Raw genomic sequence first — 25553 nt, forward strand, 5'->3', positions numbered from 1 at the left:
CGGTGACTTTTTCAGGCTGATGTTCCCACCAGTTTGTTGCTGTTTTAATATTATAATTTTTGCACAAATTCCAATGGATCATTTGTGCTACTGAATTGTGCCGCAATTTATAATCAGTCTGCGCGATTTTTTTACAGCAGCTGAGTATGTGATCAACAGTTTCATCAGCTTCTTTGCAAAGTCTGCATTTGGCATCATCAGAGGATTTTTCGATTTTGGCCTTACTGGCATTTGTGCGGATAGCTTGTTCTTGCGCAGCCAGGATTAGTGACTCTGTTTCTTTCTTTAATGTACCTGTTGTTAACCATAACCAAGTTTGTTCACTGTCCACTTTATCTTTTATTTTTTTCCAGAAATTGGCCATGCAGTGCTTTGTTCTGCCAACTCTCCATTCTTGATTTTATCACATCTTTTCTGTATTCTTGTTTCGTCTGTTGGGCCTTCAGTAGATTTTTGTTCTTTACTTCGATTAATAGATGTTCTTGACTTTCTTTTAAATAATCAGCCAGTTCATGTTTTTCTTCTTCAACTGTTTGCTTCACTTGTAATAATCCTCTGCCACCTGATTTTCGGGGCAGGTACAGTCTATCAGTATCACCACGTGGATGTAAACTGTAGTGCATTGTCATTAGTTTCCTGGTTTTTCGGTCCAAAAGGTCCAAATCAGCTTGTGTCCAGTTAACTATACCAGCTGTGTATCTTATAACTGGTATTGCCCAGGTATTTATGGCCTTGATTGTATTTCCACCATTCAATTTAGATTTTAAAATTTTCCTAACTCTGTTGGTGTACTCTCGCCTGACAATAGTTTTTACTTCTCCATGCTTGATGTTATCCAATTGCAGAATGCCTAAGTATTTGTAGGCTTCATTTTCTTTGCATTTAATTAATTGGCCATTGGGCATTTCAATTCCCTCACATGCAGTGATTTTGCCCCTTTTTATGGATACAGCGGCGCATTTTTCCATGCCAAACTGCATTGAAATATCAGTGCTGAATACTCGGATTGTGCTTGTCAATGATTGGATTTCTATTTCTGACTTTCCATAGAGTTTCAAATCATCCATATGTAGTAAATGTGAATTTTTTTCAGCTTCTTTGGCTGTTTGGTAGCCTAATTTCATTTTTTTTAAGATTACTGATAGTGGGATCATTGCGATGATGAAGAGAAGAGGTGAAAGTGAATCACCCTAGAAAATTCCTCACTTGATATTATTATTATTATTATTATTATTATTATTATTATTATTATTATTATTATTATACAATTGTATCACAGCGGCCAGTTGTTTCGCCGGATTTGGCATTGGTTACTGGTCGGGCCCCACCCAGGGGCCTAGGACGTCGTAACGTATTTTCGTAATATGCGTGCAGATCCAAGCAGTGCGGCTTTTTGCATTTGACTGATGGTGATTTTGTCAATTATTATTATTATTAATAATAATAATAATAATAATAATCACCACGATCCAGACCTTCCGCGCAGCCCTCAAGATCTGGCTCTCCCAGCAGGCCTGGGGATAGGCTTCCAATTACCCGCCCGAGTGTTTGATTGCTGAATGAAAGTTGTGTTTTATTATTTTTCTTTTGTTCACAAAGTGTTTGTTTTGACCTTGCACTTCCCCTCCCCTGTGGTTGTAAGCCGCCCTGAGTCCCCTCAGGGAAAAGGGCGGCATATAAATCCCAATAAAACCTAAACCTAAAACCTAAATTATTATTATTATTATTATTATTATTATTATTATTATTATTATTTAGTTTTGTATGCCGCCCACTCTTGGAAGACTCAGGGCAGCTTACAAATAAAAATGGAGGGGGAATATAAAAAATAAAACAACAATTCAAAATTACAACAACATTCATAACTTAGGATGGGGCTGGATAATTCAACAGCCCCAGGCCTGCCAGAACAGCCAGGTCTTGGTCGCTTTACGGAAGGCCGGAAGGGTAGTAAGGGTCCGGATCTCAACGGGGAGATTGTTCCAGAGGGCCGGAGCAGCTACAGAGAAGGCCCTCCCCCGGGGAGTCGCCAGCCGACATTGACTGGCAGATGGAATCCGGAGGAGGCCTAGTCTGTGCGATCTAATAGGTCTCTGGGAGGTAATTGGCAGGAGGCGGTCTCTCAGGTAGCCAGGTCCCATGCCATGTAGGGCTTTAAAAGTAACGACTACCACCTTGAAACGTGTCCGGAGACCAATGGGAAGCCAGTGCAGCTCGCGGAGGATAGGTGTAACGTGGGTGTACCTAGGTGCACCTACAATCACTCGCGCGGCTGCATTCTGGACTAACTGGAGTCTTCGAACACTCTTCAAGGGCAGCCCCATGTAGAGCGTGTTACAGTAATCCAGTCTTGAGGTGACGAGGGCGTGAGTGACTATCCAAAGGGCCTCCCGGTCCAGATAGGGTCACAATTGGTGCACCAGGCGAACCTGGGCAAAGGCCCCCCTGGTCACAGCCGACAAGTGATGTTCTAATGTCAGCTGCAGATCCAGGAGGACTCCCAAATTGCGAACCCTCTCTGAGGGACGTATAATTTCACCCCCCAGGCTAAGAGATGGAATAGCTGGACCATCCTTGGGAGGGAGCATCAATAGCCACTCAGTCTTGTCGGGATTGAGTGCAAGCTTGTTTGTTCCCATCCAGACCCTGACAGCCTCCAGGCACTGACACACCACTTCTACCACTTCACTGAGTTGGCACGGGGCAGGCAGATACAATTGTGTATCGTCCGCATATTGATGGTATTTAATCCTGTGTCGACGTATGATCTCACCCAGTGGCTTCATGTAGATGTTAAATAGGAGGGGGGACAGGACTGAACCCTGCGGCACCCCATAATTGAGGGGCCTGGGGGGTCGACCTCTGCCCTCCGACCAACACCGATTGCGACCTGTCCGAGAGGTAGGAGGAGAACCACTGAAGAACGGTGCCTCCCACTCCCACCCCCCGCAATCGTCGCAGAAGGATACCATGGTCGATGGTATCGAAGGCCGCTGAGAGGTCAAGGAGCACTAGGATAGAGGAATGACCCCTATCCCTGGCTCGCCAAAGATCATCGATCAGCGCAACCAAAGCAGTTTCCGTGCTGTAACCAGGCTTGAAACCAGACTGAAAGGAATCCAGATAATCAGTTTCATCCAAGGACCACCGAAGTTGAAAGGCCACCACTTTCTCAACAACCTTCCCTACAAAGGGGAGGTTGGAGACTGGACGATAGTTACTCAAAATGGCTGGATCCAGAGAAGGTTTCTTCAGGAGGCGTCTCACCACCGCATCCTTTAGGAGGAGCGGGAAGGATCTCTCCCGGAGAGAGGTGTTAACTATCGTCTGGATCCAGCCACGTGTCACCTCCCTGCTGGTCGAGACCAGCCAGGAGGGCACGGGTCCAGTATACAGGTGGAGGCACTCACCGCTCCCATGGCCTTGTGCACTTCCTCAGGAACGACAAGTTGAAACTCGCTCCATAAAATCCGCTCAAGACCTTCCCCCGGTACCTCAGCTGGTACCGTGCAATTGGAGTCCAGATCTGTCCGAATCCAAGCAACTTTATCCGTTAGAAACTGAACAAATTCCTCAGCTCTACCCTGTAAAGGGTCATCCGCATCCCTCCCTTTCAATAGGGAGCGGGCTATTCTAAACAAGGCAGCTGGGCGCGATTCAGGGGATGCAATAAGAGCGGCAAAATGCGCACATTTCGCCGCCCGTATTGCCACGAGATAGGTCCTGATATAGGCTCTCATCAGTGCTCGGTCTGATTCAGAGTTACTGGCCCTCCAGCGGCGCTCTAGGCGTTTCTTTTGGTGCTTCATCTCCCGGAGTTCCTCAGTGAACCAAGGAGCCCTCCTGGATCCGCTACCCCGGAGAGGCCGCAAAGGCGCAATCCGGTTTAGAGCCCCCGCCGCCACTATATTCCAAGCAGCGACTAAGGACTCAACCGGACTGTGGACAAGAGCGTCAGGTATTTCTCCAAGCGCCGTCTGAAATCCCGTAGGGTCCATCAGGCGCCTGGGGCGGAACCACCTAATCGGTTCCTCCTCCCTACAGTGGGGGATTGGTTTCCAAAAGTCAAGCCTCAGTAGGAAGTGATCAGACCATGACAAGGACAAGATCTTAATGCCCCTCAAATCTAGATCACGTTTCCACTGCTCCGAGAGAAATACGAGGTCAAGTGTGTGACCCGCTGAATTGAGGTAGTGGCAGTAGTTCAAATGAAACCATCAACCACTTGATGAAGCGGAACATGATATGACCAATGCGATATAAGAAATGAGCCAAAGTGATGCATCATTACCTTTGTTTTTCTACAATTTAAGAAACTTTTAAGATGGTATCAGCCAACATCTTTATTAAATACTATTAAAATTCTTTCCTCTGTGGGCTAGTTCCAACAATACTTATCCCCTCCTACATTCCCAAGATTCTGAGTATTTGCAGATTTTATGACTTTAACAACAAGAAAGTTTTTTTTTCTTTTTCCATCCATCTCCTCCCTTTACCTGACACTGAGACCAGTCTTCTAGCACCGTGCACTCCATTCCTGATTTTTACATTTTCTTTTCTAGCACCTTGCAGTTAGGACTGCGGCTCCTAAAATTCCCAACCAGCATATAAGAATGTAAGTATGATCTAGGCTGATGGAAAGTTCAGATTGGCTAACAATTGTATGAACTCTTTGCTGTAAATTATAGTAATGGTTCAGAGATCTCAGATTTTGGATAGGAAATGTACTTCAAGTGCTAGATTAAAGTAATAATTCATATGCCAGGAAATAATTGCATTTCCCCCATAAATTACACTCTACTTATTATTTACTTCGTGATGTTTCAATTATTTAGCCTTGTAATGGCATGTTCCCTTGTTTTACCACTGTGCTGCTTCTGAATGTCTTCAGAATATCTGTATAATTTTAATTTCCTACATTTATCTCAATATTAGAGTTGCATGAACCAAGGCACATATTGTGTATTTCAAATCCGTTTTATCTTACATTCCTCCAGTTAGATCAGTTAAACAGTTTATTATTTAAAGATTCCCAACTCCATAGTGTGCTTTTGGGCTCCATTCTATTTGTATATAATTTAATCCATCATTTATGGAAGCCTGATCACTGTGTAAAAACAATGAAACCTTTTCTGTTATGCCCTTATCAATTATATATCTAGAAAGGTCCATGTTTATTTTAATTTTTACAAAGTAGAATTGTATATCCCATAATGCATTTGACAGTTGATACAGTGCAGGAAGTTACTGTATATGGTTTTTTCTGGATGTTTTTTTTAAAGATTTTATAAGTATATGATATAAATAAAATTAACATGGATATTTAGATTGACAAGATCATTGACAATAAACCTGGCAATAGTGTGTTTGTGCAGTTCAAAGAGTGAATCAGTTTGAGCATCTTTTTCTTTTACTACTCGTAGAATTAGTTTCACTCTTGGTAACACAAACATTACATTTAAACAGAAATGGCACCTGCGCCATAAATATAATTATTGCCTAATGATGACAGAAGTGTCCCTTCTGTAGAACCCATTACCAAATATTTACTGCTTCCTATCTGCTCCCTATATTGTACAAGACATGCACACAAGATACATACCATTTCCAACAGGAATGCAACTTTATTAGTTTTGTTGCATTATTTATTTCTTTATTTACATATTTATTCCCACCCCCAAAGGAGCCCAGAGTAGTGAAGCTGCCCTATGTTTCTTCTTACTTCAAAGCTTAAGGGGGAAAAGGGAAAGAATCAACTGAATATTTTTTACTTCAAAAGCAATAAATGTCTAGTATCTACAACAGTGAAGAAATAAATAAAATAAAATATTCACAACTATTCATCCAGAAAATCAACATGGAAGATTGAACTGCAAAGATGTTAATTTGAAAATGGCTCCAGTTCTGTTTCTGAACTTCTTGTTCGACCACTAGATTTCTGGGGCCATTCGCATGAACAGATCAATTCCATCCTACCCTTCTTTTTTGAATGGAAGAAGGCATAAATTGATGGGCTGTCTCACTCTCCTTTAGCATGACCTCTGGACAGAGTACTTGTAGAACAATGCTTATCCTTCCACTGTCCTTGCAATTGGCCATCTGTCCAGTCAATCTACCACCCAGCCTCCTCTATCTATACAGAGCCGAGGTGGCGCAGTGGTTAAATGCAGCACTGCAGGCTACTTCAGCTGACTGCAGTTCGGCTGTTCAAATCTCACCGGCCCAGGGTTGACTCAGCCTTCCATTCTTCCGAGGTGGGTAAAATAATTTGTTGGGGGCAATATGCTGACTCTGTAAACCGCTTAGAGAGGGCTGAAAGCCCTATGAAGAGGTATATAAGTCTAACTGCTATTGCTATTGCTACTATTGCTATCTCTGTGAGTATAGAGCTTCTGCATTCAGTTTGCACCAATTTTCTCTAGCTTCAAGCTCTCCAGATGTGTTGGGCAACTGGTGCTTGCTGGCACTGATGGGAATTGCAACCTGCACAGCTGGAGGTGCCAGATTGGGTTAGTTTGGCTTTACAGACATTGGCTAAAGTTACACATTTGATTCTGGGGAGTGGCCGGGGGGGGGGGGGGAGTGAATATCTAATAATGAGGGGAGGAAGGTGAATAATAATAATTAGATTTTTGACATGCATATTTAGATGTTCCCATTTCTTTACCAGATGCACAAAAATGGAATTTTCTTTTCTCATTACAAGTTCAACATTTCATCAGCTAAACTGTTTTTGTCATTGCCTTAAAGGGGTTTACTGTCATCCACTCTGTTGACTAATGAAATGCCTTCTTTCAGCTGTTCTCCAAATGGGCTTTTCAGAATTATAATTCACTGGTCTTTCTGAAACATTCACCCATAGCATATTTGGTTCCAAAGAGTAAGATGCATCAAAAGAGGGATCATTTTTTTTCACCAGCCTCATAAAAAATTATGTAAGTATCTGGCTTAAAAGTCACTGGAATGAATGTTAAAATATTGAATCTGATGATTGCTAAGCCACTGTGTTTATGCATATAATTTTTTCCACTGTATATGAAAGAGCAATAGAGCACACTCGGAAACCTCTCCAATATCTCAATGATTTTGTTATTACAACATACTAGAACAATCTGTTGGTAAGGTTGGAGGAACAGAAACAATTGTCACTGAAGAGACATTAGCTCTGGCTAGTGATTCACTTAGGTACAGGGTAATCTTAGCTTTACAGGAGAAAATGTAGCCCCAACAAATCATACAGGCTCTTTCTGGGGGGAAAAAATGTCTTCCCGTTTATTCACAAGTGCTGAGAACTCTGGATTAGTTTCTTCAAAAGCCAATCTACAATCTGCTCTGCTGCTTTTCTGTATGGTTTCTGTTAGAATGCCAGAGCAAGGTTCTGTGCATGCGCAGAAGGAAGACCAAGAGTCGGAATGAAGACCAAGGGTCCAACAGGATGGCAATTTTGAAATGGGAATGGATGGGCTTGCCCGGATGATTATGCAGCATCCATCTCAGGGCTTGGCTTATGTCTCCTCTATATCCTTTCCACCAGAAAACAAATGGGATATCCAGTCAATCAGCCGAAAAATCAGGCATGTCCACCTTGTCTAGTTCTACTCCAGCTTTTGCCTTACTGTTCTGGCCAGGTATGTGTCAGTTATATTCCATGTGGACCTCACTGGAATTTGAGGCCAAACTCACTTTGCTATGGCTTTATGTACATAACAAAGGCAGCTCCTTCTGAATTTTATGGTGTTATTTTTCTAGCAAACTGCCAAGCTCAGAAACAGACAATTACTTCTGTAAAGGAGTAAACAAACAACAACAACAACAACAAAAGGGCAGCTATGCAAAATCCACAAAGTTGCCCACCGTCAGAACCAGTGGAGTTGGAGCCATCAGTCAACATAAGCTTTAGTCCTCATTCAACAACAGCAGCTAACTCAGAACCAACAGGACATCTTAACTATGACTTTATTTATTTATCTTGGTGTTGTAGTAGAAGGACAAGCCTGATCCTTCTTCACTGAAAAATACATGATACTTTTGTAATGCAAAGACATAAAACCTGAATTTTAGGAAGACAAAGACATGTATAGCAGGTTCATACACCACATTCTTTTTACATATTCTGAGGCCATCCATGGTGGCCTATAAAAGGGGGGGGGGGAAAGGTAGGGGTATCTCATGACAAATGATGCCAGTATGCAGCTCTTTCCTTATCTGTGGCTGCTGGTGCACGCACATGTAACACCCCTGGCTCAACCACTGAGTTGCACAGGCGCTTGCCCGCCTTTTAAGGTCTTGATTGGGATGATATCATCTGCACTATTGCCAGAAGATCAAACTGTTAAACTAGAGCAGTAGCTAAGAGGCATTTCCTTATAAACCACTGGAAGGTTTACTAATGCAGGTGGAGTGTAAGCACTACCCCAGCCCCAGAGGCTGTCTCCAAGCTAAAATCTGAATTCAATTTTTTTGTGGGGGGGAGTGGGGGGTTTCAGCCTATATAATAGCGGCCAAAATTGTGGAAACCTTTTGGGAAAAGTGTATTTTTGAGGTTTGATGGCTAATAACACCTCTATTTTGGGGAGTAGTACCATAAATAGCAGTAGACTTATATACCGCTTCATAGGCCTTTCAGGCCTCTCTAAGCGGTTTACAGAGAGTCAGCATATTGCCCCCAACAATCTGGGTCCTCATTTTACCCACCTCGGAAGGATGGAAGGCTGAGTCAACCCTGAGCCGGTGAGATTTGAACCGCTGAACTGCTGATCTAGCAGTAGCCTGCAGTGCTGCATTTAACCACTGCGCCACCTTGGCTCTATATATAAAAGTATATATGAATGGAAAGATAATGTAATCAATAATGTAATGTAATGCAACAAAGTTTGTTCAATTATCTGAAAAGTTATAGCCAAATATAGCCAGCAATAAAACCCAGTTAATAGAAACAATAGTTCAATCTTGGTTTCACATTATAACAGCTGCAGAATATAAGACTTAGTTCACTGCATGGGAAGATATTGTAAAGCCGTAATTCATGCTAAAAGTTACTCAACTAAGTATTAACTGACATGGTGATAATTTTTGTAAATCTAGTTTTTTTCTATGGTGATAATTTTTGTCAGAAAAAATGTTATCTCATTTTTCTCCTTTTTTTTAACTTGTCTTCTTTATAACTGCTATTCTAATAGCAAATCCTTCATAAAGGTTATTGCATTTCATTCTTGATTAAATTATCTTTCCATTGATATATAATTTTATGGTACTAATCCCCCCTCCAAAAAAGTGCCGTTATTAGCCATCAAACCTCAAAGATACTGTACACTTTTCCCAAAAGGTTTCCACAATTTTGGCCACTACTGTATGTTATTGTTGGGGGGGGGAGGAGTATTTCCCCCTCCCTATCTCCTTTCTCAGGTTTGAGAAAGGAGTGAAAGTAGGCAGTAGGAAAATTGTTGCACTTTCATACTTCTGAAGCACCATGTACTACTACCAGCCCGCTCTGGGCCTGGTCCCCTGCCAAGCCATGCTGTGCGTCTTTCAAAACACAAGCACTGCAAGAATATGAACATATAAAGTAACTTGGCAGATTCAGTTCCTTTCGAGGTCTGATTAGAAACTCATCTGCACTGCAGCAAACATTCCAGAGAATCCTTTCCAGATGAAGCTATTCTTCTGCGGGAAGCACTGAGTCAATGGGAGATGCAATTCCACATAACAAAAAGAACCAAATGAAAAGAAAGATCCTTACCTCCCTTCTCTTTTCAAGAAACGCTTGAATAATAAAAAAAATATTGCTAGTTTACCTCCCTTCAGCCTTATGAATTTCTTTCTTGTCATGAAGAGGCTGCAGCTCTGGTAGTGTGCAGAGTCTCATTCATGTTCAACCCCTGGTCTCTCTAGCTAAAATTGGGAAAACTCCAGGAGGGGTTATCAATCAGTGTTCTGATTCTATGGAATGTTCTGACACTGTGAACATTCTCCTTGAGAGATGGTGTAGATTTAAGCACTTTCACAAATCCAAATCAGAGGGATTTGTTCTTTTATACATCGACATTTGGTAACCTGGAAAATAGCAATAGCCATATACTGCTTTACAATGCTTTACAGCCTTCTCTAAGCCGTGTACAGAGTCAGCATATTATCCCCAACAATTTGGGTCTCATTTTACCCACCTCGGAAGGATGGAAGGCTGAGTCAATCTTGAGCCTGGTGAGGTTTTTGAACTGCCAAATTGCAGGCAGTCCGCAGAAGTAGCCTGCAGTAGTGCACTCTAACCACTGTGCTACCATGGCTCATTCTTGGAGGGTATGGTCCTTCAACCCAGCTACATAGACATAACACAAACTCTATCCTTCTTTGTATGTGTGTTGTAATGTTGCATACACAGATGAAAGAGAAAGAGCTCCTGTCCTATCAGAAAACACTGCTTTCAACGTTTTGAAGAAAATGATAGATCAGATCCCAGAGACACGTATTATGCCCATCAACACATTTCATTTGGTTCTAAGCAACAACAATTCCAATCAAGGGTGGGTTCCGGCAGAGACTACTGCCAGTTCGCGCAGGGATGTGCTGTGCACGTGCGCATGCTTGATGCATGCTGCGCGTGCATGCGCAATATAATTACAATTGCTCTGCACATGCGCAGAAGCAAAAAATAAGATGCCGCTGCCATAGACGCTGCCGGGAAAACCAGTTTGGGGACATGGCAGGCCTGGGTCGCTGCCGGTTCCAGGGACCCAGGCCGCCAAGCTACTACTGGTTTGGCCGAACCAGTAGGAGCCCACCACTGATTCCAATCCAATAACAATTACAGTATAATAACATTATTATTTCAAGATATAGAACAATGATGGCGAACCTGAATCTGACAACATTGTCCGTACCATTACCTGTGATGACAGTCTTCTCCGTTCCACAAACGCATTATGTTATGGCCTATAAGGAGCGGCATGTTTATGCTCAATTCCAGTTTGCTTAACCATAGTTTGAAAACTCTGGTTTATAAATTCAATTCCATTATCAGTTACAATGGTAACTGCTTTAAGTTTTGTTTTCCTCTCAGCAAATTTTATCCAGTTATAAAATTGCTGGAACGTTTCTGTTTTGTCCTTTAGTAATAGCAGAAACCATATCTAGAATAGTGGTCCATAATGCTTAATACATAACGAGCACCTCTGATACTTTGTTTCATAGGACCAATTAAATCGGCAAACACAGCCTCTAAAGGTTTCTTAGTTTTAAAACCATTTAGCCTGTTTGCAGGAGTAGCCTTACTTTTTTTCCTTATTGCAAACATTACAGTTTAAATATTTATTACATGGCTTTAATTTGACTCCTTCTGCTAATTTAGCAGTTTGCTGTAATGCTTTAAAATTAATATGCCCCAGACGCCTATGTAACAAATTTACACATTCATCATGCGGTTTAACATTTGTATACACCGAATTAAGTACACATGCATCAGGCATTGCATACAAACCATTTCTCAAATTAGCAGTAACCTTTGTACCTGCTTTCTCTATAATACATGTAACTCCCCTAAATGTTATTGTGTAGCCAATATTGACTAAAGCTCTTACTGAAAGTAAATTAAACTTAAGTCTTGGCACATATAACATATGTAACTGTTCCTTTACACATGCACAGTGTGAAGTAGGATGCCTTTTGCTTTCATCCGTTCGCCAAAGACACATGTTGTCCGCTGGTGGACATTTTGATGAAATTTTGTCTATTTCTAGTGATGCACAGTGACGCTCCACTATCAATTATCCACAAATCGTGGATTACTGGTGCATTTCCCGACTTAGCCAAATGAAGGTTAGTATTCTTCCTAGTTTCTCTGGTCTGTGATTTTGCCTTTCTACAGAACCTGGCTATATGCCTCCTAGCACCACAAGCAAACATTTTTTAACAGTATATACAGATGGAGCTAAACCTGTTCTCAGGTTGTTTCTCTCTCATTTGTTCTCTTTCCACCCTTCTTCTTGACTCTTCCAACAGTCACGAAGTCACATCAGTTAATGTTAGGTCCTGTCAGTTTAGAACTTCAAGAGAAGATACAAACACATCATAGCTTTCATCCAACGAAGAAAGAATAATGTAGACCTGGTGTAGCTCAGAAAAAATCAACTCCTTTTCATGTAACTCCTGGAAAATTGCTTTCATAAAGTTCAAATGAGCTAACATATCTCCACCTTTCTGGAGCCGTGTTCTGAACAGTTTACGTGTAATATGAATATGTCACGTACATAAATCCTCTTTAAAGTACCCCAACACCTCGTAGCTGAATCTTCACCATGAATATGAACCAGTTATTGGTCAGCTAATGTTAGTCCAATGATACACATCGCTCGTTCATTGGCACGGTGAAACTCCACTATCTTTTTGGCATCATCATCATCCTGTGGATCCCAGGCAGATACATCTGGTGGGTTCCACACAACATCCCATAGCCCTTCTCTACGCAAGAGCAGACTGCACTTCATGGACCAGGAAACATAGTTTGTGCCACCCAACCGGGTGACCAATGACAAATTCGTTGCTTGTTTGTGCGCCGTCTTCATAGGGATAGGTGTTATCACGAACAGCTATCTGGATATGGTGGTGTGCAGTGACTCCAGCTCCCCTATCGCTACTAATGGCACTCTGGGCCCATAACCAATGTTAAGTATATCTCCTTTTGGAGACTAGAGTTGAGTAGCAGAAGGTAGCAAGGAATGTGCCGCTGAATAGTCACACTATCAATCACAGCCGCCAAAATTAAAACAAGGATAACTTTACTTGTGTTGACAAAAATAAAGTAGGATAAACATTCTCCAAAACAAGCGATAAGTAGTCTTGAATTATATACACAGTCTATGATACAACACGTTGGTTTACAGATGCTCAACTCATGATTCACCATGTAGACAGGTAATTAACATACAGAGTAGCCACCATCCAATATACAGTATTCAACTCCAATAACAAGCACGGAGAACATACAGGAACAACCAGGAACAAACAGTAGTAGTTCCTACTCTCTCTTATGGCTGATTAAAGCAACAGCATCCAATCACATCTCACTTGAGCATTTAAAGTGACAGATACATTATTTCAATCATGGCAGCGATTCTGTCTATTCTGTGCTGTTCAAATATTTCCTGCTTGCATATATTCCATTCACCACTCCCTTACTGCATGGCAAGGTAGCCCTTGTACCACAATTACATATCTTGGCTGTCTCTTGGGTGAAAGGAAAACGGAGCTTGATAAGTATGAGAAAAAAGGGCAAGGAAACAATACTCTTTAGATTAGCCCTATCATCAGACTCCTTCAAGGTGGCTCTCCCAGACACAATGTCAGTGCAGGGGCTTATCGGGGCTTATCTTAGTTTGCTGAGGACCCCATGCTCTTGATTTGAGGCTTAACAAAGGAAGTGCAGTTGGTGATATGAATTAGCAGAAAAAAAGAAAGAGAGGTGGCAGGGCAGAAATATATGATTCTTATCCAAATCTGGAAAAAAAATCACAAGAAAAAAATGGGGATAGATCTAGCAGGAATTTTTTTAAAAAAATATTCTAATTAACTTGCATTCCCTCTTCCACTTTTTATTATAACTTTTCAACATCCACATGTTGAGTGTAGAAATTGTCATATAGTCACTGTTATCAATCCAAAGGCAAGTTGGTCAGACAGGAAACAGCTAATTATATTTTCCCTGCTACAGAGAAAGAGCTGAAAAGCTCACATCCCACAAGAAGCAATCTGGATTCCAGAGATCCCAATGTAAGAAGGAATGTTTTTGCTGGCACACATCTCAGCTGTTGCCGGACAAGAACCCCTCCAAGGGGACAAGCAGAAGAATAAAGAGGTGGAAAGTTGATAAGTCACAATTCGGTAACCCGAATTGTTTCAAATGCTGATAGGATTTTTCTTTGAAATGCTTTTCCCTCCATGTCATCCGGATGTGATCTGTTTGCTGATGGGGGAAATGGCTGAACCTAATCACACTCAAGGGGTGTGTGCAATGTTCACCATGAAAAGATTAGCCCTCTTTGATAGACCATTAATGGATGAAGTTTTAACTTGATGGTGGGGTGGAGGAGATTTATATCCCAAGTGTAAATAGAGGGGTTCATAGCTACCCTGTGATGTAGACACAACTCAAGTTCTGCAGACTATTTTCATAAAAGCAGGTCTTAACAAAGTCAACTGTTCCCGATGTATGTGATCCATTTCTTAACTCCTTTCAAGGGCAATGTAATTGAGCAAGTTCTTGGCTCTTTTCTACTGTTTAAGAGATACATATCTAGAAAAATGAACTTTCTGCATGTACTCTCTCCTTCCAACTCTAAGTTCAAGGCTGCCATTTAAAGCCCCTTGCAACATATATCAGGGGAGAGAGAGTGTTCTGCCACCCTTAACACACAGAAAAAAGAGCAAGGTCCTATTGTTGGCCTCATTTAGTGGTGGACACATGTGGTCATTCCAGAATGGAAGCAGGCAAGCTGTAGACACTCTGTAATGGTGCCTCAGTCCTGATTTATTATCTTTTTATCTCTTTTCTTTCTTGGAAATGTGATTAGAATACAGACAGTTCCCTTCTTACAAACAGGTTACATTCCAAAAGGCTGTTTGTTAAGTCCATTTTGCTCATAGGTCCAACCAAGTATAAAAGACATGCAGAATACAGTTCCTACCTAATTTAAATAGCATTTAGGATTAAGTCTAGACATACTGTAATTCAAGTTACTACACAAAGGAAGAACACCTCAAACTAAATACCATGAGATTAGTGAAAAGACAGGACGAGGTAGCATCCAAAATGGAGCATACTGGGTCTCATAATTTGTGGTGGTGCTGCCAAGTGTACATATGCAGTGTGCCATAAACTAACCTTTTCCCATCTTTTCCTACCTACCGGGACTTTCTAAGTTGGAGTTGTGGACAGTTTTCTTTTCCATACTGGCAATCATAAGTTCATAAGTAGAGGACTCTATACTGAAAGCTCAATGCTAAGAGGGATATGGGGTGGTTCAACACTTAGTTACCAGGAAGAATTAAAACACTTGTAACCAAATTAAAACACTTGTAACCAAACGACATGCTGCATGTGATGATGGTTTTTTTTAAAAAAAATTATTTCATTGTTGTGTCTATTAAATATATAACAGAGAGATACGGTGTGTGGTGGTGGGGGAAACGTAGTAGGGATGGATTGCCACAGGTAGGGGAATAAGAAATGATACTAAATTATAATCTATTAAATGAAACAATGAATGTATAAGAATGATAAATGTTAAAACACCTGTAATCAAATGACATACTGTATGTGACGATGGGGTTTCCCCCCCCTCTCTCTTTTTGTTTTTCTTTTCTGTTTTTCTTTTTCTATCCTTGTCTGTACATGTTGTCTATGTAACAAAAATAAAAAAAAATTCTATAAAAACACACACACACACTTAGTTACCAGGAAGAGGTACAAGTGGTGTATAAGTCAAAGCTGACATTACTGTTATATTATTACCCAATTTCAGCAGGATAATTTGCCATCGCACTTTACTGTATTTATTTTTCATTAATTATTGGGTTGCTTCAGTGCCCTACTCAGATAATTGGTCCTTGCCACTCTCTCTAGCCCCTTCCCTAACTCCCAAATCATGTTGTCTTTTTATGCCTTATGTTTATAGGCAACAACTGAAAATAATCCTATCAAAACAAAGACTTTCCAAATTAAGTGAAAAATCCAGATTCTCCAAAAATAAATCCTCATATGGACAAGTGAAAAGTTCTTTAGAAGAGTAAAAAAATGACCTCAAAAAAATCAAAGTACATGAATTAAGCTTCCCTAATGATCTTCATACATCAGTGTTGGTTGGTTGCATGATGAATGGCTGAGAAGATCTACCCCTTTTCTACAGTTATTAAAATCTATTGCACAATACAGGATACAAATCTTGAAACATGGTATATTGAACAACAGGCCACTGAAAACATCAGTTAGAATAATTTAATTTCAGTTGCTTTCTTGCATTGGAAATGCTACAATACATATAAATCCCTTCTATATTACCAAAAGAAATGGAGCAGAAATTGCGACAGCAAAAGTCTTTCTTGCCACATATTTAATGAGATATTTGAGAACTCTGGAATGTAAAACAATACATGTTACCAACTGTATCTCCTGATCCCTTTCTACAGTACATAGCAATCTAAAAAGACCCACAAAGTAAACTTCCTTTACAATTGGAGAACACTGCTTTGATCTTTCTGGATTCATATTCTGATTGCCAATGAACACAAAAGGATTTGTGTAAGTATTGAAATAAGAAAACTTATAACAAGAGACTATACAATACATCCAGCAGACTTCTGACGCTTGCAATTGTTATCAGAATCCAAAATCAAATCCAGAAAAATTAAGTTTAGATATTGAATATGCCTTTTGGACACATGTGAAGACTTACCGGTAATTCTCTTGAGAAGTCCATGAAACAGAAGAAAACAGAAGAAAAGTCCATCCAGCCACAAGATGGACAGAGTTAACTATAGCAGTGGTGAATGCACCATCTGAAAAGCCAAACTGGGGACAAATCATGGGGGAAATCTTCATGGGGAAAATCTGTCAATAGTTTGCTGAGAATCAACATTGAGTTAATGGCACATAATCAATCAATTCAGCAGGATTAGCCCTTAGCTGGTAATTCAAGAAATGCTATATACTTTTCGGTATATAAATAGTTAAGATGATTCAAAAGTCCACCTGAAAATGTAATATATCAATGCAACACACTACTATTTTACAACTAATTGAATATATCAGAAAACAATATAATAACTGCAGCCCCAATTTCTAATTTCTTTGAAAATTATCTCGTTTTGTATTTTCTGCTTTAGTTCTCTGTTAGCTAATAAAGGATATCTCTAAGATATTCTAAATGCATATCTAACTACATAAAGTATTGGTATGTCAATCCATACTGGCAAACATTGCTTCTTATGAAAAATATTCCAGTGATCAGGGTTCAGCTGTAGCTCTCTATTCAATATACAGTGTGTGGCAAGCTCAAGTTTGCCTTTGGGAATGTATGCAATAGATTTAAAGTGGCTTATGAATCTGGTCTGCTTAAACTAGTCAAGCTTAAACAAATGTGAAGGTAGTACCACTTGTTCAAAAGAAAGAGAGAATAAGAAATGTCTCTATAGTCTGAACTCTGAGTTAGCATAAGGCTCATTTTCAATTATATCCTCTTACTGTTTCTAGTCTGGAAATACACATAGTCAGCATACAACCATTTAAAATAGTGCAGCTTACTATGTATTTGATTCACTATCCTGGCAGAACATTCAGATGTCACTTTTGTCCTTGATCAAGAAATAGAACATACTCTGTTACAGAAGATCTCTTAGGTGGTTGCCCGCCAGGCTTTTTAAATATAATCTAGCCACTTCTTTCTTGCCAGTTGAAGAACTAAATGTGACAGAATCTTTTCAGATACACAAGACTAGGCACCAGTGACTAGCAAACACCTCAACTTTCACCAGCATTTTAGAGGTGAACCACCTCAACAATGAAGTTGCAAAATTAACACAATTTCCAGACAGCATCACTGTGGCTCTCAAAATGAGGAGAAATTCCCAGTCTTTCCACAAATGTCTGAGCAAACACTTGACAATGTCTTCTGTAAGAATTATAGGATGATGGGATTTTGCTAGGAGCAGTGATGGGAAGGAGAGAAAAACAGGTCAAGTGCGGTAACATTCTCAGAGAAGAAATGAAAACTGTAATGTGTTTTAGAAAGACCCCAGTTCTTAGGAGGCAGGTGAACTAGGTTCTCCTTTTCTTTTGCAGAGCGACTCCTAGACATTGTCCTTTTCAAGGGATAATAGCCACCAACCCCCTTCCTGCCCCCAGGAATGTCAGGCTGAGCTTGGATTTTCCCCTTCCTCCTTTGGGGCTACGGTGCTCGCCCCAACCCAGCCAACTGGCTCTTTGTTAACAAGCGCGTCCAGCCGAGAAAGTGATTGATCATCAGGGAGAAAGGCCAATGCTTTGACGGGTCGTTTAACAATTTCAATTAAACCGCTCAGCATTCAAACGCAAAAAAAGAAGAAATGTTTGAAGGGGAGTGGGGGGAAGGAGACTTTTCCAGAGCTATTGTGGGCAAAGCTCCTATGGCAACTTAGCAGGGTCAAAAAGGCCTTCCTTAGAAAAGGTACAAGGTTTGCAAAATGTATTATTTGTTTGTTTGTTTGTTTGTTAAATTTATGTGACGCCCATCTTGTCCAGAGATTGTTGTTTTCCCTTTCTAATTGAGCTGGGGTAACACATTGCTCTTCTGCTCCATGCACAGCTAGATATCACTTTTGCCCTTCTTCAACGTTGCTTACAAGCCCCATAATCAGTAATAGGCATTGTGACCCATTTGTAGACCTATCTTTCAAGCCATGCACTGCTTAAGAATATGCTCGCTGAATATTAAACTACATGTCCTCAAATTCCTGTAGCTGGGATTGGCACTTGACTCTTGATTATGTGCAGTGACTTTTTTTAGATACATGAGATCCCTGAGGGCTGATCAGAAAGACACAATTCTGAATCCACTAAGACAGGGGAAGGGCCCTGGCAAGGATTTTGTTGTTGTTTTTTAAAAAGGTCAGCATTTCATCCTGTCTTATAGAAAGAGGCTGCTGCTGGCTGCCTCTATGGCCAACTACATTCACAAGGCACACAGCTCATTTGAGGTTCCTAGACTGGATATACTGATAGGTGAGAAAGGCCCTTCATCACTGGAGAGCCCACGTAGCAACTGCTCAGCCAGGTCAGCCCTGAATGGGAGCCTGAGAAGGTGATGCTTAAAGTAAAAGCAAAGGGAGTGGCAGATCCCTGTCAACCAGAAAGAAGATACAGGAAGTCCCTTTAGAACTGAGATGAGTAAGGTAGCCTCATTTGAGCTGTGTGCATTTCTCCTCCTGCCCTTCTTTTCCCCTCTTCTTTCCAAGGCCAAAAGGCTGGGCTGCCAACCAAGTAGGCTTACCAAGGAAAGCCTTTCCTTCCACAGGACACTTTCCTGAGATGCTTGGGTGGCCATTACAATCCTCCCACCTCCAAAACCTTGCTGTAAATTTGTGAAATTTGCACTCCTGGCATCAATTGAGAATAATCAAGCTCCCTACCAAATTAGTTCTTTAAAAATAAGATTTCATTGTATGTTGCCAGCCATTTGCAACTCAAAAGGCCCTTGATTTGATTTGATTTTATTGCATTTATATGCCGCCCTATTCCCGGAGGGACTCAGGGCGGCTAACAAATCAAAGGGAGGGAATACAGACAAGGGGAAAAACAACAAACAAGCAACTACAAAAGAATTTAAAAACAATCAACAACCACACAGTTCGAGCGGGGACGGGAACTCGTCAACCCCAGGCCTGTCGGAACAGCCAGGTTTTAAGGGCTTTGCGGAAGGCCTGAATATAGCAATATAGCAATAGCAGTAGACTTATATACCGCTTCATAGGGCTTTCAGCCCTCTCTAAGCGGTTTACAGAGAGTCAGCATATTGCCCCCAACAATCTGGGTCCTCATTTTACCCACCTCGGAAGGATGGAAGGCTGAGTCAACCCTGAGCCGGTGAGATTTGAACCGCTGAACTGCTGATCTAGCAGTAGCCTGCAGTGCTGCATTTAACCACTGCGCCACCTCGGCTCTTGAAGGGTGGTGAGGGTCCGAATCTCCACGGGGAGCTCGCCGGAGCAGCCACAGAGAAGGCCCTCCTCCGGGTGGTAGCCAATCGGCATTGGCCAGTAGATGGGATTCGGAGGAGGCCTACTCTGTGGGATCTAATAGGTCTGTTGGAGGTAATTGGCAGCAGGTGGTCTCTCAAGTACCCAGGTCCAATACCATGAAGGGCTTTATAAGTGACGACTAGCACCTTGAAGCGTATCCGGAGACCAATGGCAGCCAATGCAGCTCGCGGAGGATAAGTGTAACGTGGGTGTACCGGGGTGCACCCACAATTGCTCGCGTGGCTGCATTCTGGACAAGCTGAAGTCTCCGAATGCTCTTCAGGGGCTGCCCCATGTAGAGCGCATTGCAGTAGTCCAGTCTTGAGGTCACAAGGGCATGAGTGCGAGTGTCTCCCGGTTCAGGTAGGGACGCAATTGGTGCACCAGGCAAACCTGGGCAAAGGCCCCCCTGGTCACAGCCGACAAATGGTGTTCTAAAGTCAGCTGTGGGTCCAGGAGGACTCCCAAATCCAAACCCTGTCTGAGGGGCGTACAATTTCACCCCCCCAGCCTGAGAGATGGAATATCTGGCCAATTATTGGGAGGAAAACACACAAGCCACTCGGTCTTGTCCGGATTGAGTGCAAGCTTGTTTACCCCCATCCAGAACCTAACAGCCTCCAGGCACTGACACATCACGTCAACCGCTTCACTGAGTTGGCACGGGGTGGACAGATACAACTATGTATCGTCCGCATACTGGTGATATTTTATCCCGTGCCATCGAATGATCTCACCCAGCGGCTTCATGTAGATGTTAAACAGGAGGGGGGACAGGACCGAACCCTGCGGCACCCCACACTTAAGGGGCCTAGGGGTCGATCTCTGCCCTCCAACCAACACTGACTGCGACCTGTCTGAGAGACAGGAGGAGAACCACCGAAGAATGGTGCCTCCCACCCCCACCTCACACAACTGTCGCAGAAGGATACCATGGTCGATGGTATCGAAGGCCGCTGAGAGGTCAAGGAGCACTAGGACGGAGGCATAACCGTCCCTGGCTCTTCAGAGATCATCGGTCAGCGCGACCAAAGCAGTTTCCGTGCTGTAGCCAGGCCTGAATCCAGACTGAAAGGAGTCTAGATAATCGGTTTCATCCAAGGACCGCCGGAGCTGAGAGGCCACCACTTTCTCAACAACCTTCCCCACGAAGGGGAGGTTGGAGACTGGACGATAGTTATTTAGAATGGCTGGATCCAAAGATGGCTTCTTCAGGAGGGGTCTCACCACCGCCGCCTTTAATGCGGGGGGAAAGAACCCTCCCGAAGGGAGGCGGTAACTATCACCTGGATCCAGCCCGTGTCACCTCCCTGCTGTTCGCAACCAGCCAGGAGGGGCACGGGTCCAGCACACACGTGGAGGCACTCACAGCTCCTATGGCCTTGTCCACTTCCTCAGGAGTAACAAGTTGAAAATCAATCCAGAGATGTCGCTCAAGACCCTCCCCCGGTACCTCGGCTGGCTCTGCGCAATTGGAGTCCAGGTCCATCCGAAGCCGAGCAACTTTATCCGCGAGAAATTGGACGTATTCCTCAACTCTACCTCGTAAAGGATCGCCCGTATCCCTCCCATTCAGAAGGGAGCGGGTTATCCTGAACAAGGTGGCTGGGTGCGACTCAGCGGATGCAATCAGAGCAGCAATGTATGCGTTTTTAGCAGTCCGGATTGCCAGGAGGTAAGCTCTGATGCAGGATTTTAATAGTGCTTGGTCTGACTCGGATTTACTGGACCTCCAGCGGTGCTCTAGGCATCTCTTTTGGCGTTTCATCTCCCAGAGGTCCTCAGTAAACCAAGGAGCCTTCCTGGATCCACTGCCTTGGATCGGCCGTAAAGGCGCAATCCGGTTGAGAGCCTCCGACGCTGCTGAGTTCCAAGCAGCAACCAAGGTCTCTGCCGGACTGTGGACGAGAGTATCAGGAACAACGCCAAGCGCCGTCTGAAAGCCCTGAGGGTTCATAAGGCGCCTGGGGTGGAACCACCTAATCGGTTCCTCCTCCCTACAGTGGGGGATTGGCCTCCGAAAGTCAAGCCTCAGTAGGAAGTGGTCCGACCATGACAGGGGCAATATCTCACTACCCCTCAAACCAAGATCACAACTCCACTGCTCCGAGAGGAATACGAGGTCGAGCGTGTGACCCGCTGAGTGAGTCGGGCCCCGAATTACTTGGGTCAAGCCCATGGCTGTCATGGAAGCCATGAACTCCTCCTCCGCGGCTGATCAAGCACCTGAAAACCCTCTGGGCACATCTCAGTGAGGGGGACTCCTCCCTCCGGGCCCAGCCAGGTTTCAGTAATACTTGGCCTAGTTTCATATATCCTCAGCCTAATTTGAAGAGTCCTTTGCAAACAAACAATTTAGCTCCCAAAACAGGTTTGCTCTTTCTCATTACCCAAAGAGTAAAAAAAAAGATGCCTCAGAGAAAGAAAACGCAGGCCACGTTCACGTTTGATTGTGATCCTTCTCATCACTAGAAAGTATTGCAGCTCCCACCATATTAATCTCACGGGAATGCAGTCCTTAGCAGAAAAAAAAAAGACTGCCTAACTCAGCTATCAGCAATTAGATATGGGGGATTGAAGGTATAGTCCAAATTTATTAGCGTCTATCCCAGGAGAGATGAAGTGTCCCAATATGTAGGACATGCGTCAGCAAGCTTTTCCTTTGAAGGCACTGATTTTTCTGTTTTAATTCTTTCTATGTAGAACTAGTATTTTTCCCTATACACATTATTCTTTTCCTCCAGAACTGATATAGCTCCCAGGATTGACTTTCACCCAGCGATTCATTAAATGGTTGGTATCCACCCAGTAAACATTAACAACTTTGCTGGTTGGGAATCCTAGGAGTTTTAGTTCCCATACTAGGTAAGGATGGCATTTGTGAAGCTGCAAGGTAAATACATAGAGTCCTCAATTTAGAATTGTTTGTTTAGTGACTGTTTGAAATTATGACAGCACTGAACAAACGGACTTATAACTATTACCCGAAATTCTATCTACTGTGTTCATGTGAACAATATTTGGGTCCAATCACCCTTACAACCGACCATACAGGAGCTGAAGCAACCACTGCCTATCTTCCTCTGCTTCATGGCCCACTGAATCCTGACAGGCCTCGGGCCTGCTTCCCACCCTGCTGGGTCCAAAACCCTCCTCCCCGTCTTGTCACAGTCCAGTCATTTACCTTTTCTGTATGCAGGCCCCATTTGCTGGAGGCAACCCCAATGAATTGTGACCCAAAACAGGGCCTGCTTCCGGGATGGCACCATGCAGTCTCCATATTATACAGAGAGGCTGAGGGGCAGATCAGAGATCATGTTCGGGAAGGAGATCCAGCCAATCTGCCCCTCAGCCTGCCTACAGAGTACAGAGGCTGAGTACCACTATCCTGGAACCAGGTGCCATTTTGGAGTGACCACAATTTATTGTGGCTGCTCCCAAAATGGCATTCAATTCCAGGATGGTGCCTGATGGCCCCTGCATAGGAAGGCTGTGTGGCAATGCACCTACTTCCCAAAGAAGACCTAAAGAAATGGACCGAGCCATGGTGGTAGTGGGACTCAGTGGATTGGAAAATTGGCCTAAGGCCTGCAGGGACCCAGCAGGATAGAAAAAGCAAGCTTAAGATCTGCAGGGATCCAGTAGGGTGGAAGGCAGAGCACAGGATGCCTCAGGAGGTGGGAGAGACCCAAGTCAAGCCATGTATGCACTGGGAAAGTGCTACTAGGGTTGACCTCTGCTAAGCTTCCTAGGGCTTCCCCCCATACCTCAGGCATCCCATGTTCTGCTTAATTATCATAATTGGGATTGTTAAGCAGGGTGATCATATAAATGCCTTACTTACTTATAACAGTGAGGAAGAATGTCGTCACATCACTTCAATGCCTATTAACCCTTCTATTCAGTTATTATGTGATGATGGGCACCTTAAGAGCCTTTCTTATGGTTCTCTACTTTTAAATCAGGCATGGGCTGGACAATCTTTCCAACAGGGGAAACTTCCAGAGAAGATAGACCTCAAAGATTGCCTACTTAGGTAGAACTTATATCTTGCTGGAAGATATAAGTTCTACCTAAGTGCTAGGAAGAACTGGACTTCTGTAACACGCTCTACATGGGGCAGCCCTTGAAGAATATTCGGAGACTTCAGCTTATCCAGAATGCAGCCGCACGAGTGATTGTGGGTGCACCTTCGTACACCCATGTTACACCTATCCTCCGCGAGCTGCACTGGCTGCCTGTTGGGCTCCAGATGCGCTTCAAGATGCTAGTCGTTACTTTTAAAGCCCTACATGGTATCGGACCTGGGTACTTGAGAGATCGCCTCCTGCCAATTACCTCCCTACGACCAATTAGATCCCACAGATTAGGCCTCCTCCGAATACCATCTGCTAGCCAATGTCGACTGTCGACCCTTCAGGGGAGGGCCTTCTCTGTGGCTGCTCCGGCCCTCTGGAACGATCTCCCCGTGGAGATCCGGACCCTCACCACCCTGCAGGCTTTCCGCAAAGCTATCAAGACCTGGCTGTTCCGGCAGGCCTGGGGCTGATGAGTTCCCAGCCCCACTCGAATTGTTGCGACTGTTGCGTTGTTTTTAGTTTGTCTTTGTATTTGTTTTTGTCTTTGTTTGTGGTTTGTATTCCCCCCCCCCCACCTTGTTTGTTAGCCGCCCTGAGTCCCTCGGGAATAGGGCGGCATACAAGTGTAATAAACACAACATACATAACATACAACATACAAGAAATAATTTATAAATTAAGACTCACCTGAGAGTCATATCTTACTATTAGTCTCTATACACTCTATAACCATAGCCAGTCTGCCAAAAGCCACATAACTGTAAGTAATTTACTACTGAGCCAAGTGAAAGCAATGTATCATATTAGGGTGTAAGGAGATACTCACTACTTTTAGACACCTTGATCTTTGCTACCAATTTCTGCACACCAGGTACATCCTCATTTTTCACAGCCTGGATCAGTTCCTGTTCTCGCCCCATGATGAACAAGGGCACTGCTCCCAATTTATGAAACCATCCAGATGCTCTGTGTGTGAGATTCAAGAGAAAGTCCCAAAAAATGGTGGGAGCAAAAAGCCCAAGAAACAAAAATATTTTCAGAACTCTCACAGCACATTAAAAAAAAAGTCTAGTAATGATGATAAATACTATGGGCATTAAATAATTTGGTGCTTGATGACTGGATCTCAATTGTGGGAAGAAATTGGGAAGGAAAAATGAAAAATGAATAGGTCAAAGCAACAGAAACAATTATATTTGGCTGTTCTTGCTAAATAAGTGCATTCTCTCCAAATCTCCAGTGCTTCCTAGGCAGGTAGAGGTTCATCTTGAGTGGTAGGAATCTTCTGTTTCCCCAAATCAGTAGATGTAGAGCCTCTGCAGCCAATGTCTGAGTTGTTTCTCAGGTACCTATGAAAATAAAAGGCAGAATGAGTTTTTGAAAAGACTTCTGAACCCCTGGAATAAAAGTAGTTCTCGACTTATAACCACAATTAGAACCAAAACTTCCATTGCTAAGTAAGGTGGTTAAGTGAATTGCACCCAATTTTATGATCCTTTTTTGTTATGGTTGTTAAGAGAATGATTGCTGTTAGGTGAATCATGAAGTCATGAAGAGAATTCAGCTTCCTCGTTGATTTTGCTTATCAGAAGTTGGCTCGGAAGATTGCAAAATGGTGGTCACATGACCCCAGAAAACTGCAATTGTCTTAAATGCACGCCAAACATCTGTATTTCGGTCATGTGACCTCAGGGATGCTGTGACTATCACATG

General features: G+C 42.8%; 1 protein-coding gene across 5 annotated transcripts in view; it reads right to left on the reverse strand.

Annotated features, from left to right (window-relative positions):
- The window catches only part of CASKIN2 (CASK interacting protein 2), a 189698-nt gene that overhangs the window by 133466 nt on the left and 30679 nt on the right, over positions 1-25553 (reverse strand). For all 5 annotated transcript variants that reach the window (XM_032209426.1, XM_032209429.1, XM_032209428.1 and 2 more), the window contains one exon: positions 24667-25189. In XM_032209426.1, the coding sequence (XP_032065317.1) occupies positions 24667-24760 (94 nt within the window). In that variant the 5' untranslated portion in view covers positions 24761-25189. The remainder of the gene's footprint in view (positions 1-24666; positions 25190-25553) is intronic.

This window comes from Thamnophis elegans, chromosome 2, assembly GCF_009769535.1.
Source record: "Thamnophis elegans isolate rThaEle1 chromosome 2, rThaEle1.pri, whole genome shotgun sequence".
NCBI classification, from domain to species: domain Eukaryota; kingdom Metazoa; phylum Chordata; class Lepidosauria; order Squamata; family Colubridae; genus Thamnophis; species Thamnophis elegans.